Source organism: Leptonotus elevatus, chromosome 16 (assembly GCF_054856555.1).
Source record: "Leptonotus elevatus isolate MCC_2025b chromosome 16, RoL_Lele_1.0, whole genome shotgun sequence".
NCBI classification, from domain to species: Eukaryota; Metazoa; Chordata; class Actinopteri; order Syngnathiformes; family Syngnathidae; genus Leptonotus; species Leptonotus elevatus.
The window spans coordinates 10,237,047-10,257,192 of NC_141254.1; the positions used below are offsets into that span (position 1 = coordinate 10,237,047).

General features: G+C 41.0%; 1 protein-coding gene across 4 annotated transcripts in view; it reads left to right on the forward strand.

The window, feature by feature from the left end:
* The window catches only part of cadm1a (cell adhesion molecule 1a), a 260,393-nt gene that overhangs the window by 181,361 nt on the left and 58,886 nt on the right, over positions 1–20,146 (forward strand). For all 4 annotated transcript variants that reach the window (XM_086098647.1, XM_086098648.1, XM_086098649.1 and 1 more), the window contains exon 2: positions 10,390–10,407. In XM_086098647.1, coding sequence (XP_085954773.1) covers positions 10,390–10,407 — 18 coding nt within the window. The remainder of the gene's footprint in view (positions 1–10,389; positions 10,408–20,146) is intronic.

Here is a 20,146-nt window from a genome sequence, read left to right on the forward strand (position 1 = left end):
GTATTTTTTCAAGGCTTCGCGTCGTCAAGCACTACTGTAAAGTGTTGACTGAAGTCTGAAATGCACAAGTACATTTTAGACACACACACACACACACTAAAAAAAAAAAGAAGTGAAAATAATGAATACTAAAGAAAACAACAGATACCTTGAAAATCTATTTAAGCACATGAACAAAAATGTTGTACTTGCTCACTTCCCATTACTGACGCATGGTGAGCAAAATCATAAGACAAACGGCAATGTCAAGGTTATTGTGGGAACAAAATAACACGTGCTTGGTGTTGTTCTTGCCGTTCCGGTTCTACGCCGTTCGGGCTTTATCTCTCCCGCTGTGCTTATCCTACTCGACGGCTTTCTGTCCACATTGTGAGCGACGGAGCTAATTGTTCCTGCTCATGCATTTCTCTGCAGATTCAATTACACGCCACTTTGGACAGCATGAAAAAAAATGAGGGTGGGAAACCAGGGTCCCGCTATGTGTGTGAGAATGGAAGAAGAATGAAAAGGTGGAAGGGGAACATTAAAGAAGGGAATAAGAGTAGTCCCTTGAGTCATATATTTATGTAAAGGGGGGGGGGGGGGTAAAACCACTGGAGTATACACTTAAAACCCCTGGGCTTGATGCTGGCCATTTGTGTGCACTGTGCTTTCTTTTTTCGAACCTCTTCAGCTGTGTTAATTGAAATGTAATGAAAGTTTCCATGGGTGGCGAACTTCGTTTGATCTTGTAATTTCCAATTCTTTTTTTTTTTAGCCTTTTTTGCTTTGACTTGTGAGCAAATAGCAGCAGTTTGTCAGATAGTGAATCGTTTTACAAAATAAAAGGCTTCAAGCTGTTGACTGCCACCTCCAGTTTAAGTTTACTAGCAAACTATATTTAAAAGAAAGAGAATTGCACTTGTGTATGTAAAATAACCATAAAGCTTTACCTTATTGAAGTCTGTTTAGCTTAAAGCTAGCAAACAACGTAAAATGTTGCAATGTTATAACCCTTTAAAGAATTTATATTGTATATGTTTGGCAATATTCACAAGCGTGTGATCTTTATCCTTTGCGAAGACAGGCTAATATTACTGCAGCTTAATGAATCCTTTGGGAAACTCTTTTTCGTGTGTCTCTCTGCCCCCAAGTGGCCAATTCATGCACACTAGAAGGAGCAGCACAATGTCCATCAGACTGGAGTAAAAAATGTGGCAATAACAGTTTTATTTTTTATGTTCAATACGGTATGTTTTTATAATGTACAATATTGTTACATTCTGGAAAGTAGAAATAATGACCTCATTTATATTTTGATATATATATATAGAAATATATTTTTATTTTTATTTTTTTTTGCATCTCATTGGCAACATAAACCGATCATTTAGTTCTACCACTGAAATGAAATTATTAATAAATATCATAATCAGTATTTGGTTCAGTTTTTTGTATTGTCTGAAAACAATAACCATTATTTTAGGAAAGTGCCGATATTATTGAGGTGTTATTTTTTCTGATTAACAAGCAAATTACAAAAATGCTTTTTTTGGGGGGGTTGCAGAATGAATTAGATTTCAAGAAAAAAATGTGGTCCTGAAAATATCTGGCAATGTAATTGTGTATGTGAAGTGTCATTTGAAGGGTTAAAATAATGATAGGATATTTTATTACGTTTCTATGATGTTAAAAGTTAATGCAGTAAAAAAGAGGCAAAAACTTCATAAATCTGAACGTATAGACCTGGTCTTGTTTAACTGAAAGGCTAGTAAAATGGGACAAGGCCTGAGGGTTAGCAACCCCCCTCGTCCCCCACCTCCTCGTCCCGCCCCCTCCCCTTTTATAATGATTGGCGCCGGCCTCCCAAATAAGAAGATTAGCTTGCGCCTGAGCCAGGCCGGAAATAATGTGCCCCCACCTTAGCTGGGCTGCAGTTTGACACAGCAGAAAATAGGCTGCGGAATAAAAATGGAAGCTCATTCGTCTGCGTCGCCATTGTGTCAAATTGGACGTGCACTACGGCGTATCTGTGCCAGTTCACGCCGCACCCATGCGCACGTCGGGAATACACTAGCAGGGGCCGGCGATAGCGTGGAAAATGAAGTGCCGCCGACTGTAACGCGTTGCAGTAATTTATTTCCTCTTGCTTATATCGAGCCTGTTACTTGGGAGCGCGCGCAGAGAAAATGGCCTCTTGTTATTGTAGCTCTTGATCAGGCGCTGATAGGTCAAGACGACCGCTCCGATCGAGGAATATTGCTAACGCTGCGTCTTATGTCTTGACTGTAGGGCACGCTCTCCTTTTGTGCGACGGGATTAAAGCATCCATCTTGCTCGCCCGCTTCTTCCCTCTAATGGTATTAGGAAAAGGGTGGATAGGTTTCAGGGGTTCTGTTAAGGGACATCTGATACGGGCACCGGCTGATTCAATTAAGTAAAGAGCAAGGCTGGAAGGGATTGAGTACATTGCGTAATAGCCTCCAGCGTGAGGCATTTTAATCTGTAAAACACAGACAAACAAAAAAAAAACACACACAAGTTATACTCTCATTAGGAAAGGACTTTTAAAGGGTCAACGAAGAATGGATATACTGTGGCGGATATTTGTCAAAACATTACATAGATGTAGAGTATTTCATTTGGTTTGGTTTTGCTCCGGCCTTGTGAGGGCAGTTATAGTATTGTGCAGTATGCCGAGTGGTCCAAATGAACTGCTATGCTCAACCTTCAAACAACAACGAAAAGTCACATTTTAGCAATGGATCAGACAAAATCACTTGAGGGATATCTGAACATGTCCGAGATGAGCACAAACCAAAATGTTAGACTTCCTCTTTGTTATATGGAATTTGATCAAGCTGTGACCTTGTGCATCACACAATGTCTGGTCACCTGTCTTTCAAGTATAAATAATTCAGATTTAGTAGGAATCCAATATAACCTTTTGGACAAATTAATCTTTAAAGGCCCTCAAAAATCAAACACTTGGTTAACAATGACCGTGTGAATGTGAGTTCTTAGAAATGTGGTGTTGTGTTGCAAGTCGTCAAACTGCGGCATGAGAAGCTCACATTATTCGCTATTTAGCGTCGTCCATCCATCTGTTATAAGTGTGTCAAGTTTGGTAGCAATCAGACCAAATTGAGAGCATCATTCTCTTTAAGAGACCCCTGGAAATGCTCGAAAATGGCCAGCTTCCTGTTTGTTTTTCCAACATAGATTTGTGAGGCTTTCTTAGCCACAGGGGCTGCAATTTCTCATAAAACAGGCCAATTTCAGGACATTGTCAACAAAAGCTTACATGCTCTCAAAGTACTTGGAAGTAGCTGGCTGAAGAAAAAAAAAACTTCCAAGATGTTTTACCGGCGTTACCTGTGTACACACATCAAGTCACTCCATGACCAATCAGTTTTGCTCCTATAATGACTGATGTCGATTTTGTCCACTGTCTGTCCAATCCAGCCAATGGCGGTACAGTCAGACCACACTGGCAGGCGAGACTTAGAAACCCAAGTTGCAGAGACTTGGAGTTATGCAGGCCGACTAATTGAATTGAATTGCAGAGTTTCTAACCGGGTTTGTTATTTTCCACATTGTCCAATTAGCTGGCGTGCAAACTTCACACCAACTGGAACTGAAGCAAAACAAACTACGTTGTCTGTTTACTTTTTCTCTATTTGTTAGTTATACTCTCCCTGGGTGTTAATATAGTTGCCTTATGGTGCCAGAAAAGCATTAAACCTGTCGATTGTTTTTTTTTTTGTCAGCATTAACAGTTTCCAAGGTGCGAACCAGCAGAAATGTAACAGAAAGTGACGAGAGTATTTCTCGCCGACCTATGTTTGGCTATGCCTTTTGTCAAGAGCGGCTTAACACCTAAAATCGGCTTCCACAACCTACAGGCAATCTGATATCTTTATGTTCTCCCATGTGACCTTCCCAACTGAAGTATCTCTTCTCCAACCTCCAAGGGCACCTGTTTCACAGGCACGGCCGGCCGCTGCTCCTGTTGATGGATGCATCTTAAATTGGAGGCAATTCAAAGCATTCGAACCCGAAAGAGAGACGGCTTCACTTGAATGCCCCTCGGCTAGATTTCTTATGCATTAGGACTTTCATAGTGTGAACCCCAAATCAGTTTGTCCACTTCCTCTCCACTCCGGCACAGTCGAGTGGGCCGCCTATCGCTCCGCTCTTTGGTGTCTCTTCGCACCAGCAGGTCCCAACGCTGTCTGGAGCCATTGGGTTTCCATTACCGCAAATCCATTCTGCTCATTTAAAATTGATGCTTGTGGACCTTCGCTTGACCTCCTGAGATAAGGGGGCCCCAAGTCTTTTCCCTTTTAAAACACCTCAAGGATTACACTCAGAGCCCCCCCACCCTGCTTATCGCTCTTTGTGTGGTAATATTTGAGTGGATGGAAAATGTACTCTTGATTGCTTCAGATTTTATTTTTCTGAAATGAGAACTTTTTCTTAGTTGGCTTTTTTGGAATTTGTTGGAATTGTTTTCTGTATTGTAGAGGCTCATCAGTTTACAACACTACATTACTACCTGAATTTGTACGCAAATCGGAACCTTTCATAGTTTATCAGTGACGTTGTAGTAGTGTCATCCTTTTCAGTAAAAAAATTATGAAAAACAGTAAATATCCAACAATCCAATGGAAGAAAAAGGTTAGGTTTCATTACGTGTCGCCATAGTCATTGTAGTTCCTTCCTGCAGTTGCAGCTAGTGGCAAAGCATCTCTGATGTTTGCTTCACCAATGAAGAATTGTAAGAACCGTACGATAAGGTATTGTTGTGTAATGCCGTAATCTATCACTTAACTATTCTAGTGCAAGTCATAATTGCAACAAATGTTTGTATGGAAACCTCTTCTGTGGCACAAATGATAAAACAAATGATTTTATTTTTATTTTTTTTTAACGGCAGTTACTGAGTACGTGTGACCAGTCACTACATTGTAATATCAATTTTCAAGCTAGTTAATTGCACGCCTTTTGAACCTGAAACGTTCAGATGTCAGTACAACTGAAACCGGTTTGGAAAGTCTTGTCAAGACTTCTGCAGTCCATCTTGAAGGATTCCGATTTGACTCGATGTCAACTCCATAACAGGGGTAGGGATGAACGTGTCAACTGATTAACTGCGATCAAATTGTAATTATCGTTTCTACCGTATTTGATGTCACAGAGAGTAGGAAACGAATAAAGAACACGACCCAGGTATCAGACATTCACATATGTTATGGTGGTACGAAACACGGCGGCAGGTGACTTCCCCCCGCACTTAGGAAAACAACTAGGGAATTTCGTTTCAGACTGTCTGCCAGAGACAAAAGTGCACTCCATTTTGCTCCCATTGCTTTGAAGACACAATCAAAATCGGCACAGCTTATTAATTCTTAATGATCAATGAATCCATCTTAATGACTATTACTAGTGTGGTCCATCATATTAAAATGTCTTCTCTTGGAGCCTTATTAAGCCCCGGTCACAACTTTCAGCAATTTTGAGTGTTTTTTTTTTTTTTAAAGAAATAGAAAATGGACTCCCATACAGTATATAACATGATTTTTTTTTTAACAGTTTCTTGTACATGCTGTTTTATTACCGAACATTTAAATTCTCAGTGGATCACGTGAAAACAAAACTGAAACGATGAGAAATTGTTTGTATTTTTGCTGGGTATAATCTCTGAAGAATGTTTCAGGACATTTGGACTAATGGTTTTTAATGAACCTCAGCTTATGAGCACAATCATTTGTGTAACATAGAGTGTACACAATCCACCAGATGGGACTGTAAGCAAGCTCGAGCATGCAGAAATGTTAGCGGTAAGGAGCAGCTTGACACATAAAGTTTAACTGTCACGAAGCGGGGCTTTATTGTGTTGACTTGTTTCTCCGGCTGCTTCTATCCGGTGCGGTCAACGCAAGCGAGGTTGTTTGAAGTGGCTGTTGGTGGAGGGAGGCTACAAAGCGTGTTTCTCAGCCTTATCGGCAGGACAGACCCCGGCGTGCTAATCTCTGTGTCCCAGAGACAGCCAGAGGTAAAACCGAGCGTGGATGGGTGAGCAGCATCCAAGAAGAGCGAGAGAAAAAACGAGAGGCATATTGGAAAGGAGGGGCTGAAATGGGAATGGGGAGAGGGGGGGTTAGGATATGTTTATACCTCTTAGGTTACATCAAGTGACAACCGTATTACAGCTCAGTGCATAACAGAGCAAAAAATCATTTTGCTAAGAGAGGCCGGTTTATAAACAGTCCTGCAAGCAGGTCTCTTAGCAACCGCAGAGTTGGTTTGAAGCGTCCTTGGAACAGCAAGTGAAAATGTAGCCTCTTTCTCATTCGAGGTCACTTAATGAATGTGCAAACTAATCACCCCATAACTGACCTTTTGATTCACACTTGTGGAACGTTATTCTTCGGGAGGCAGTCTGATAGTCAATAAACGAGATGAGAACTGAATAGATTCCAGGTCTCTGCCAAGGCCAAACAAACTCAATTTGCATCAGTTCTGTGAATCATGTGAGTGAGGTGGCTTTAAAGAAAAAATAAAGTATATGTCAGAATTTGTTTTGTGGAAACTAGCCAAGCCTGAATAGAACAGTATCACATGTCATATTTTGGTACTAGTTTTGAGTCCTCAGTGTTACCCCACAGTGAGCTCGAAAGGTTTTATGTCGATCTGGAATGATTTGCGGCTGTGACAGCACCTGGTAGAAACCCAGTTCGGGGCAACAATTTGAGACGCAACTGGCTGATCATTGAACCCCTTCCAGTGCTAGCTGTTCCCCCAATGCAGGCCATGGCCATTTGGAATGATTGACATAAACACTCTTTTGTGCCAAAAACTGGTGGTCCATCTTACAAATTAGTTGGACCGCCCTCAAATTTGGATCTGATGCTTTGTTTTGAACGCTAGTGTCCTGCGATATAGGTTTTAGGTCTGGCCTGAGTTGGTATTGAGGGTTTGGAAGATTTTGGGGACAACCTGAACGATTCAGGGTCCAACGTCCAGTGATGATGCTGTGCAATAGTAAGTTAGTCACTAACTAGCTACCTGAGAAAAATTGATAATCTCCCAAAAAAGACATGTAACACGAATTGGCTCAACATCATCTTGTTATATAAGGATATGCTAAGCTCAAGAACTACGTACACGTTGCTTGTTTTGTTCCGAACAGGAAGTGTGACCCTGTCGTTCGGTAATGAAACGGCATTATGATTATGCGTGGAAGCCACCGGAATACAGGTAGGGTTGTTAACCCAGAGCTGATTGTGATAGACTTTGTTACATTCTCCACACTTGATTTAGCGCCGTGACTGGTTTAAGGGAAAGACAATTGGATCGGGTGCTATTGATAATTAGTTTTTAATGTGCCACACTCATCATGTCCAATTTCATGCCCCTTAGGCAGCTGATCGCAGATTTAATCAACACATTATTGCTTGCTATACTTAAATTTAGGGAAGGGTAGTTGAGGGTTGAGGGGGGGGTGGGGGGGTGCTGTAGAAGGGTCACATGCTGGTTGAGGTTTTTGAGGCCATTCTTTCAGTTTTGTCACTTTGTGCAAGGAGGCTTGAGGTCTCTCGTGGACTGAATGCCAAGCTGACAAAAAATTTGTGTAGCAAATCGATCAAATCCAAATACAAATTGTCGTGAACTTCATTCAACAATCACGCTTTGGAGAAGCTAGCGCTTTCAGATAACGTTAAACTGCATCAAAACTGCAGATCTGTTTGGATTTTGGCTTTGACGTGATAGTGTTACTACGTAGTCTGGCTGTTGCAAAATTCAGAGCAAGTAACTTAATGACAGCTAAGAGAGCCAAATAGTCCTGCTTTGAGGTAATTCGTTTTATATGCGTTAACCTCTGTAAGGAATGACTAATATTAATGCAGTGACACAAAACCAGCATTTATTCTTTTAATTCTATTTCCCACTACTTACAACAAACAGGTGTTCAGCCTTGGCATAGGTCTGTTCTAGTTTCTTCATGCACAGACTAGCCCCAGCCAGTGCCAAATCCCAAATTTTACCCAACCCCTTCCACTATTGAGAGATCAATAAAGGCGAAACCGCTTATGTAACAGTCATCTCCGCAGTGGTCCGAATGTCTTCCACTCTGCCCGGATGACTCATGTTTAATGCATCTCCACCGTCCTCGCCACTTTACCTCCACTATGCGAACCGCCAGTTGGGGCGGTATCGTGAAAGCTCCCACAGGTCTCACAAGAAGGCAAAGTGGCGGTTATTTTTGCACCCCTTCCACATTGTCCATGTCTTGTTTACAGCTGTGGGAAAGAACAAAGTTCCCAACGTGAGTGGGTGAGAGTGGCTTATATTCCTGCCGGCAACTCCATTAGCTTCACCAATACAATGTGGAGACGAAATGTCATTGTAAAACAAAGATACCCATACAAGTTAGTGCTGTAAATGTGTTTAATACAGTGTTTCTTAACCTGGGTTTGATCGAACCCCAGGGGTTTGTTGAGTCAGTCTCAGGCTGTTGTGATTGTACGTTGTGTTATTTTGTATACTTTGTAGTCCTACTACACTCGCTACACTGAGAGGAGTGCAATAGACAAGTTCTAGCGAGGGGTGGAAGCAATCCAAATACTTTTCACCGTCTTAACAGTTGCCACAAACTTAAGTATAAAGTGTGTGAGGCTGCGCAAGCCAGGAGCCCCAGTCGTAAAACTGTCCACACGTTAGGGTTTGTCATATTTTATTCTTTTGTAATGATCCTTATTTGCATCTTGTCAGAAAGGGGAAGAAATGCTGTCGTTTTATTTCAGTAAAACATTTGTATTGCACTTTTCTCGTGAATAGATCTCAGAACCAGGATTGGCTGATTATAGTTTAGAGGCTATTTTTATTTAAGATATGTTTTTATTTATCTGTGCACCTTGCAGTGATTTTGTTTAAAATGGTTATGCAGCATTTATATTTACATTTTATTATTTGAACAACTGGGCATTTTCATGAACCAGGTGAAGTAACCCGTTTATTATTTATTCATTTTATTCACTGAAATATCCGGTTTCAATAAAAACTACTTGTGACATTTGACTGAAAATGTTCTTGCAGGGAAAAAAATTATATATATATATCGGGATATATATTGTATGTCTATATTAAGCCAAAATAAATCGGGAAATGAGTTTTGGCCCATATCGCCCAGCCCTACACTATATGCTCTCTATATAGGGTACATGTGCCATATGCATGACGGAAGCGTCAAATTGTGACATTTCCTTACATATAATTTTCACAGCACTCCTAATGTGCCACCGCTTCTATGGATTCCCCCACCCCAAGTGCACTTCCTCATTTCCAGCCCCTCCGTTCAATTCCCGGCTCTCAGCCTCGCTCGCTCTGCTAATTGCAATATCACCCTGATTGAACATTGGCTGAGGTTGAAGAGGAAATAGGTTCTCTCATCAAGAGCCGCTGCGTAGTTGGTGTCCCGATGCCCGCTTGGCAGCAAGACGCTCGTCACTAAACGCGGGCCAAGGCTGTCGTTTGGCTCCAGGGCTGGATTCCATACAGACAATAATGAGCCATACGAATGAGTTTTCAAGTAGTGGGAAGTCATGAAGAACACATTCTTTGTTCCTCTGCCTAAGTGTTTTTTGCAGCTATCTGTAATTTACGGGAGTATATATTTATCTGACTACTTATTATTTGAGTCAGCACTTCTAATTGTATCTGTATTTCCACTTAACTCATTCAAAGAAGAGTTCTGCCAATAGTTTTCTTAGTACTTCTGTGACAATATAAGCACCAAATTACTAAAAGAAAGACAATAACCTTCTTTTTTATCAGAAAAAAAAAGTTGGTTTTTAGCTTATTCCGTTCTTTATTATTAAGCAGCATAACATGGGTTGGTTTTACCAAAGCGCAAGTTTCCAAACAAAAAGTGTATGCTCATGAACTGTTTGGGAAAAGAAACAAATAAACAACAAAAAACAAGACTAAGAAACGTCATTTTCCTTGTACAGTATTGAAGCTACGTTATGTGAGCTATGTCTTTTTTCTTTCTTTTTTTAAATTCCATCCACTCTGCCTCAATTTCATGCTGTTAGTCCAAAAATGCTGCAATAACGTGAATGTTCACTTTGTATTTATAGGCGACTCTTTTTTTTTTAACAGCCTTTTTTTTTCACTTACATTCAAAGGTCAACGACCGCCCATCTCTCTAATAAGCTTTTAATGATGAAGCATTTGCGTTTTCAGTGGCAAAACAGCATGAAAGCGCATCCCCTCCCTCCCGCATTCACTTTTATTTATATGTTAGCAGCACGAGCCTCGATGCAAGTGATCATAAATCTCTAAATGCTAACTCTCCCTTTCTGTTTTTCTCCCCCCTCCTTCCCTCTCCTTCCACCACTGCAGGAGCTGCACAGATTCCAGGTAGGCCCAGTCCAGTAATTCTACTGTCATTTTTTTAATAATTATAACTTACCCTACTAGGTATAAGACTTATCTTCCAGAAACTGTGATGTTGTATATTGCTACGGCTAGAACGATTCTTTCATAGTAATACTCATCGTTACGATTGTAATTTGCCATGAATTGTTGTCACTGTGTTTCTTGGTATTAGCAGGTAGGTTGTAGCTCACGACTGCTCGTAACATAAAGCTCCACGCATGCTTTCTAGCTCCGGTAAAACAAATGGCTGATGAAAATAAATAGAAATATGTATTTCCTCAGGCAGCAAATCAAGTCATGCGGTCTCCCTAGCTCGGCTCCCCCTCTCCGCCGATCTTTTTAATCTAATTAGCGGCGCCGGTGACAGTTATTTATATGTGCATGAATTAGACTTGAGCAGCCAGCCATCTCCCACGTGACCCTCCTCCATCCCAGCCACCCTTTGGGTTGATTGGACCGAGACCAGTCCTTCACGGGCCTGCTCTCTCGGTCATCCGAACGCCGGGTGGTCGGCAGTGACAACTAAATCGTCAACTAAGGCTGTTACAACTCCTACCGTAATGTTTTTTCTCACTAGTACAGACATAATACATGTATATGAAAATATACGGTATGTGATGATATATAATGTTTGGTATATAATATACGGTATATTGTACAGTATCAGATTTTCATGGACGTCACAAAGTGTAATTACTTTTTGCGGCCACTAGGTTACACACTTTTTTATTGGAGGGGTTAACTTAAACAAACGTTTATTTGTAGCTCAATTTGTTATACAAGGTTGCTCAATGTACTTCACATACTGTAAGTAAAAGAACAATTTAGTTAGACATTTAAGGTGATTTTGGGGGTTTGTATTATACTTGAGAATTGATGTGTGGAATATTAGCATGTTATAATTAGCATGATTTTCAAGTGAGTCCTATCCAGTATTCTGTGTAAACATTTCCCGACCAACCGAAACAACTACTACGTACGTAAGTGCCAATGTTGGAAAGAAACAATGCCATGAACTTACCTATTCAGAATAGATTGCGTCAAGGCACCACAGTATTTATTTTAAACATTTCCCTACACGCTAACTCAGAGGTCACCAACCCTTTTGCAACTGAGAGCGACTGCTTTTGTAACACGACTGACTGATTAATGCCAAAGGCCACCTGTTTGTATGCACTTCTCAAATGACCAATTTCTTCAAATGAAGGTATTTTATTATCATTAAAATTAATCATATTGATTTATGTGAAAACACTGACAATGTTAAAAAAAATTCACACGATAATTAGGAAACGGATAAATACTGCATATATATGCAACACTTTTTTATTCTGCAGTACTCCTAGAAAACTCATGTGGTCTTTGGGTGCTACCACATTGGTGACCCCGTCAAAAACTCATTCATTTGAAACTTCTTTCTTTCGTGGTCGTCTTTTCCTCAGAGAGATTTCCCTTTTATTGCATCGAGCTCTTCTCACTGGCACTTTCCGGTATAATAAACGGTATAATAAAAAGGATTATTCATGAATTTCATGCATCCGTGTGGCATACAAATGAAAAACGAGCGCAGCGAGGCTTACAGGCGAGGCGGCCGTCCCCGTTTAAATGGATTTGATACCGTTCTTTATTTTTGTGTGTAAAAACAATGCAGCAAGACATTTGCTCAGTACTTACCTGTCGCGACAGACAACTGCAGCCATGTTTGCTGATCAATAGACGTCAGAATGCCGGAAGATGGAGGACTGCGGGGAGTGGGAGGGGGTTTACACGGCACTTTATCCATGTGTGCACAGAGCTCCTTTCTAAACACAAAAACACATGCACGCTCAAACACGCATAGATGGCGCAATCAATCACACGTATGCAAAGAGTGTTCCTTTTTACCACAGTGGTTTGGACCTTGTGAAGAAAAAAGAAAAAAATATTATATATATATATATATATATATATATATATATATATATATATATATATATATATATATATATATATATATATATATATATATATATATATATATATATATATATATTAATTAGGGGTGTTGGAAAAAATTGATTCGGCAATATATCGCGATATTACATATTCTCAAATCAATTCAATATGCGGCCGAATTTTTAAACATCAATTTTTTATGGGAATATTCAACAAAGCGTCTTACTTAGGGTCAGGATTTACACATTAAGCATGGAAGAATGTTATATTAATGGAACATTAAGCGTTAATATTTTATTTCAGTGCTGTTCAAACATGAAACAGAGTGCAACCTGAATTTTCAGATAAATAAATAAATGTTCATACAAATCTTACAGTGTACATGTACAAGTTTACTGATTAGTATTTTCTAAATTTGAATCGAATCGTGACCTATGAATCATGATATGAATCGAATCGCCAGGTACTAGGCAATTCACACCCCTAATATATATACAGTGCAGCAGATTTCTAGATTTCATTGAAGAAAGAAAAACATACATTTCGAGTTGAATATTACTCATCCACGAGCCAAGCCATAAAAAAAAAAAAGTACAAGGCAAATACCAACAAACTCCCAATCAGAATGTTCAATGAAAAGAGTTCTTTGTCTGCTATTAAAACTCCATTCAACATAAAATTATAAAAACATGTTCACTCAAGCTGAACCTCTCTATTTTTGTTCAATCCTTTTAGGTAACAGGCTCTTCGTATTCAACTGTACTTGCATGAAGTCTCATTATTTTAGTCAGGGTTGTGCTAAACTACATTTACCCCAATGATATTTAAAGACCCTGTTAAGTGAATTCAGAGTTTCAGGATACATTTGACATGTTTGAAGATAATTGCGGAAAATGTGCTATGACAATAAATTATATAGTACTCATTAGTTGAGATGGTTAACCGACACAATATTGAGTTACTTGGTCATTTTTTTTACTAGGTTCAAGCCTTTTAGCTCACGAGCTAGCTGGTGAATAGCGCCTCTTGGTCTCGATGTGATGTATTACAGCTAAGGTGCCCTAACTATGGCTTGAGAGCCAGTTGCAAAAGAAGCCACAAATAAAATTGTTGCAAAATTTAGAGCACATAGTTTTCTTTGCAATTGTTTGATCTTCTATTTAGAGCCTTTGTAAAGTGAACATAGAATATGTCTTGTAAATTTGACACAACACAGATAAGAGTGTTATAACAAGCCTGCCAAATTTGAATGATTAAAAAAACAATATCCCATTGTGTAGCGTCATGTGGCTTTCCACGCCATGACAGGAGTTGCTAGCCTCTAGCTAGCTTGTGTGCTAACAGGTTTGTGCCTAATAAATAATAACTTAGTCACTTGCAATTGTGCCCGATAACCACTTATGTGAACAAAGGCATTCAGGTTCTTTCATACTGTAGTGCGCGGTGACGTTTCGTGACTCACTGGGCACTATTGCCCACGCACAAAAAGATGTAAAAAACTGAAATGGTGAAAAAGAGTTCATGCTATTGTTCCACAACTGAGTACTACATAGCAGTTCTCAGTGTGTTGTACATGTTCAAGAATTATCTTCAAACATCTATAACGCATTGCAAGTAAATCCCTGCGTTTACTTTACAGTGTCTTTAAAGTTCGCAACTTTTGCAAAATCCCGAAATTCCCCAGTTATCACAAGCCTGGAAGCTAATGGTTGCTGCACAGCCCCTTGCCCCCCCCCTTTTCTTGATTGCAGAGCATTACAAAGTTGCCCCATGTAAGCGAAAAGAGCATATTTTTTTTGGGGGGGGGGGGGGGAGAGAAAAAAGCACTCAAGCGGTGTTCCAGTGTTATATTTTTCCGCTCTGTGCGCGAGTGTGTGAAAGGATTCCCCGGTGCTAATCGATGGAGCTGTGTGAAGGAGGAAGTCAAATGGCATTTTCACTAACACGCTATGACTAAAGCGACTTCTCAAAGCTCCAGTGACGCCCCCCAAAACACACAAACACAAAAAAAAAAAAAAAACAGGGATGCTGCGGCTCTGCGAAATCACTTTAGTTCGCATTGACAGCTTGTCCAATACGGTTACATGAGCAGCAAAACCAGATTTTTGTGCGTTATCCCCCAGCAGGCCTCTGACACTCCTCCCAATTTGCCAAAAATACACTTGTTGTATTTTTCCCGGGTGTCATCTCCCACAGGACCGCTGACAGCGTCCAGGGGCACATTGTTGTTGACCGCTAATTAGCGCAAAGCCCCGCTGTTCACATCCCACCTCTGTCCTGTCACCGTTGTTTATTTGGCCCATTGCAAGCGCCTGGACGTGTTTAAAAACACAAGGTAGCGGACGCCCCGCAGCAGCCCGCCTCCGCCTGTAACCTTCAGTTGGACGCCTTGAAAAGCATTTTGTAGTTTATTAGCATATTATCATAACCGCATGCCCGCCTCCGCCGCCCACCTCCCATGAAAAGTGACATGCAGTTCGGAATATTAAAGATGGCCCGGCTCGTTTATAGAGGGCCGACGGCAGACGCTGATTTGAATCTGGTTTGTTAAGCCGTCCATTCTAATCTTTCAGCATCTCGGGATGCAATTTCAGCCCCTTCTTTCGCCATCCTCTGAAACAGAAAGGATATTTAGAGGTGCTCGACAATGGGTGCAAGCCAATTAGGGATCCGCATTTCAAGCCGTCAGATTCTCGGAAGGCCACCGCCACTTGAATTTGGCGCAGCGTCTTTGAGAGCAAGCGTCGCAAATGTGCGCTGTTGATCGTGAACGATGATATCTTCCTCTGGTCGTTACCGCTCACTCCTCCCCTCTCTGCTCGTCGAGGAGTGGAAAAAGACTGGCCCTTATTAATTTCAAAGAGGTGGCTCGTTTAACAGCAGAGGCCCCAGAATTGAACCCTGTGGAACACCATACGCTCCATTATACATGTAGATTCATATTGCATGTTCGTCCGACCACTTTAATTTTCTGATCGACTTAGTATGAGCTATTAGAATAAGAAATGTATGTAAATGTAGCGTGATCACCTGCAGCCAATGATGGCAAATGGGGTGTGTCATCACAAATCATTTGAGTCGGGTGTGTGTGTCTTGACCTCCGCCGAAACCCTGAGACTGACTCACGGACTGTGTCCCCTGCGGGTATATTTACCTTCAACACTGAAATGCAGTTATAATAATATAACATATAATAACCTTGGGGGATCGACTGGTAATTATTCGTCGTACATTCCGTTAAAAAGACGTGGAAATTTTCAACATACTCATTGACTCGTTGCATTGATTCGAATTCCTCCCGCGCCATCGTCAATCACGTAATTAATTTCATAACTAACGTGAATCTGCTTGAGCCATAAATGCTTGAATACAATTCTAGGACATGCTAGGCCCACGTCACCCTCTCGTGTATATTCTGATGCATTTCATCGGGCTAAGGCGACCAAGAATTGGTCAAAACAAAACAAAATGACTTAGAGATAAGAACGGTAGAAACGCGGTCACACGCTCGTGGCCTTAATGGGTTAAGAACCACTGTCCAAGTTACAAATTCACACCAAGGTCTTCTGAGAACACAATTCATTGAAAGTAACAACAAGCAAGCATGGCAGTGTCACATCGCATTTGATCATATTGAGATTATCTTGCAAATTAAAAAATGGCTCATCCCTACTGGGCCTGGTAGAAGGAGTGCAAGGCAAGGATGGATGCTACGATCCATGGCAGTCAGTGTTGCTAATGATGTAGTAAATGGAGGGTCATGTTGGAGCGGTACGAAGAGTCAAAACCACCTGAGTGGTGGGCGGTGGTGTGTGTGTGTGTTTTTTCATTTTCTATCGCCACACTTGAGTCACGTCACGTGTTGATAGCACACGCCTCCGAGTCAAGTGTGAACGCATCCAAGAGTGTTTTACTGCGTCACAGAAGACGGTGTTCACGGAAGGAAAATGGGGGCGAAGGGAGATGAGGCGGGGCCCAGATAAACAAAAGCACGGCGGAAGGAGGAGGGGGGAGGCAGCTGGAGGACATTGCAGCATCTCGCTCCCGTCCCTCTTATCATATCCGAGCGCTACGGGGCGTCTCTCCTTGAAGCGCGTTTTCACTTTGCGGGGCACAGGCCTGATGAATAAAGCAGTACACGTTTGAGTAGAATATGAATATGAAGAGTTTGTAGTGTCAGCCGGTGTTTCCGTCGCGCACGGAACCTTGTTGAAATATCTTTACAAACTTTTACAAGGAAATTGAAATTAGTTTGATTGATTGATTGATCACTAAGAAATCATTCATCCCTTTCTGGATGATGTTAAATGATGTCTGTCTTGGTTTTTATTCTCGGCGCAAACCATATATAAACGTGCAGGCAATGAGACGGGTGAAAAATGATTGTCAATTCATGGACCTTTTCACGAAGGGGTGGGCTCACTTTTGTTGCGAGCGGTTTAGAAATGAATTGCTCTCTGTTGTTAATTTGAGGGGGCAGTAAACTTTTATTTCCTTAAAGTTGTCCCATGAAAAGATACAATCAAATATTTACAAAAATATGAGGAGTGTCCCGCTTTTTTGAGATACGGTATTATATGACAACATCTCAGTTCCGATGTGCTCGTAACGGTACAAGTGGAATTTTCACCCATAAATAAATTCTATGTAATGATCCTTTTTGTTTCCATTTTTTAGGTTCAGGAATAAAACTTTAATAAGTTGAGTGGGTTGGTTTTGCTATTTGCACGGTACAGTGCCCATTATACACACGCAATCACAAAACAAAAGGAAAACTACATGCTAAATGGACTTTGTCAAGTAAAGAGAATGTAAGGAGTCTCGTATCGGCAGCCGATTGAAGACACTTGCGACTCTAATTAGAAGCAACATGTCCTTAACCATGCAGAAAAAGCAAGCTGGATACTGAATTTCCTCAAAAGCCCCTGCTCCGTGCTATTTCGATTGGAGCAAATAGCTAAGACGAAATTTTATATTGCCGGGAAGCCACCTTGACATTGGCCATTATGCTAGCATACAATAGTCCCCCGCAGCAAATCCGTCTTTATTGATTTGTGTCCGACTTCCCCTCATAATTTAACATGGTGACAAAGTATAAGGCTGAGGTGGATTCTGTCGTCTCTGTGGGTATTATGGGATTATTTAAACCCTCGCCCAGCAACGTTGGAGGTAAGGCTTCCTCATTGAGGGGATTCTACTTAAATCAAAACTGAAATCCATAGTGTTTTTATGTTTCCGACTGTGGGCCTTGATGAAAGAAAATCACAAAAATTTGACATATACGCTTTTCAATATTTTCATACTCGACATGGTGCTAAATCAGTGATACTTAACCTGGGTTTGATCGAACCCCAGCAGTTCAAGACACACACCCGTCTCAACTGTTGTGATGGTACATCATGTGATTTCTTTATTATTGTAATCCCTTCATACTAACTGTCTAATAAAAAAAAGAAAGTGAGACGAATATGTGCAATATGAATTCACATGCATAACAGAACGTATGGTGTTCCACAGGGTTCAATTCTGGGGCCTCTGCTGTTTTCATTGTATCTGCTGCCCTTGGATTCCATCTTAAGAAAAGAGCAAAAGTGCTTTATAAATATAAAGTCGAGTTGAGTGATGGCATGATTTGCAATTTGAAGTTGAGCAATTTTAGTCTGGCACAAGTAGCTATCTAGCAAAACTAAAGGAACCCTTCCTTAGATGCATGGAGATGGCGAATAGAAGAATGCAACGGTTGCTGAATTCAAGGTGAAGAGAAGCCATATACCACAAAAAGGCAACTCCCCCTCTTCATTTTGTTCACCAGTGAACCTATGTCTTGAATTTGAAAAATATATTTCATTTTTAACAGAAAACAGATTTAGTACCACTAACACAGTTAAGAACCGCTGTGCTAAATGAAAAGCCTTGGCATGCCATATTGTTTTTTTTTTAAGATAGATTTCCCACGTAGTGCTCACCTGCATGTGACCAGCATCATTTATCACGTCCTGCTAATTCAATTAAAACACCAAATTATTAAATCATTGCCAATTGACGGAACATCGCCCTCCGTTGAGGAATTGCATATTTTTAAATATGATTACCACAAACTGAATATTTAATGGCGCCCCATACTGTAAATAACCACCTGAGGTTGATTCGTCCGCATGATGCGATTACATACCAGCGTAACCTTGTTTCATCCCAGCATAATTAATTACGGCCCTCCTTCATTGGCCGTAAATGACGAAGACAATTTCATTGTAGCGTTCAAGGTAAGGAATTCTGTGACCCGTGTAATTTGTACATTTTTAGACTCATAAATAATGTTAGCTTTATGTTCTACTTTGTATGTATGTAATGTATTTTTTTTTAAATCGCCAAAATCTCAGCCAATATTTTCTGATTTCAAATATTGGCTGATTAATCGGTCAGGCCCTAGAAAAAATATTTTGTCTACAATTAATTTCATTATTTGTCATGTACAATTATTAGCTGTCGACTGAAGATGACATCACCCGTGCTCGGTTAATGAGCAATCACGGCTCACTTGTTTTCTGGGTTTGGTCACGTGGTGTTAGCAAACTGTGCCATGATTGGTCGTTACCTGGTTCCTCAGCATGCGTGACATCATCTTCAGTCGACGACAGGTTTCAAAATGTGTTTTTGAAGGTATTAATTGTACAAGAAAAATGATTATAGACAAAATTGTACTTATCTTCTTACTGCCGAAAATGTCATTTATCACTTAAAAAACATTCTCGTGCAGGTAATAAAGTTTTAATATTTTCTACATGGTATGAGACCCCATAACGTTCTTTTTTGAACAATCCATAAACTGACTTCTACAATAAGAGTTCAACCCGTGTGCCCTTTTAAGAGTTCATCCCGTGTTGCTTCTCTGCTGACATTTGAGTGTTTTTCCCGAAAAAGGCCAGCAAATATTTGACCCGTGGCGCTGAAGAGGGTCAAAGATGTCAGCCGCTGGCCGCCCGTGTCAAAAAGTCACAGCGTACCAAAACAAAATGAAAGTTGTCAGGCGAGGCGGTGGCAAGTTGGTGGTGGGGGAGATATAATATGCTCGCCCGCGGCTCCCTGACTTAATAAGATTTTGCGACGTGGAAAAACAGCTGTTCGGCGGGCGTCTCTCGCGCGCATATTCGATTAGGCCACACAGATGGTCGCCATGACAGCGAGGAAGATACTCGTTAGAAAAGTAACGCCGCTGTATTAGTAGCCTCAAACTGTTTCTGGCACGTCATCATCTTGGCTGCTTGATTTTGGACGAGGGGGCAGCGAGTTTGCTTTGTACTTTAAGAACTCAAACACGGGGGTGTCTGGTCGGTGCTGGATTTCACCTTCCTTGGTTTTCTTCGGTCCCCTCGGGTCTCCTGGTGTTCGGTTTAGGTGAACGGCATGAGATTTTTTCTAATAGGTTTTCTGGTGAGCTAACAAATACACGCACGCACGCACGCACGCACGCACATACACATACTCACCCACACACACAACTCTTTGACTGCCATAAACGTTATAAAACGTTTAGCATAAACCTAGGGAAGGGCGCCGAGGACGTTAAAAGACGTCCCCTACGTTTTTTTTTTGTTTTTTTTTCGAAAACGGGTGCAGGAAAGCCTTGGGCAGCTGTGCTGAAAGTATCAGGCAGATCTGATTAGTAAAAGACTCGTTTTGGCCCCTAGAGGGCAGCGATGACTCTCTTTGCACAAGGTTGGATGGGCCTCCCACCGTGGGCGTCAGTAGAAGACGTGAGGCGGAGCTAGAGTGTTGAGGAGACAAT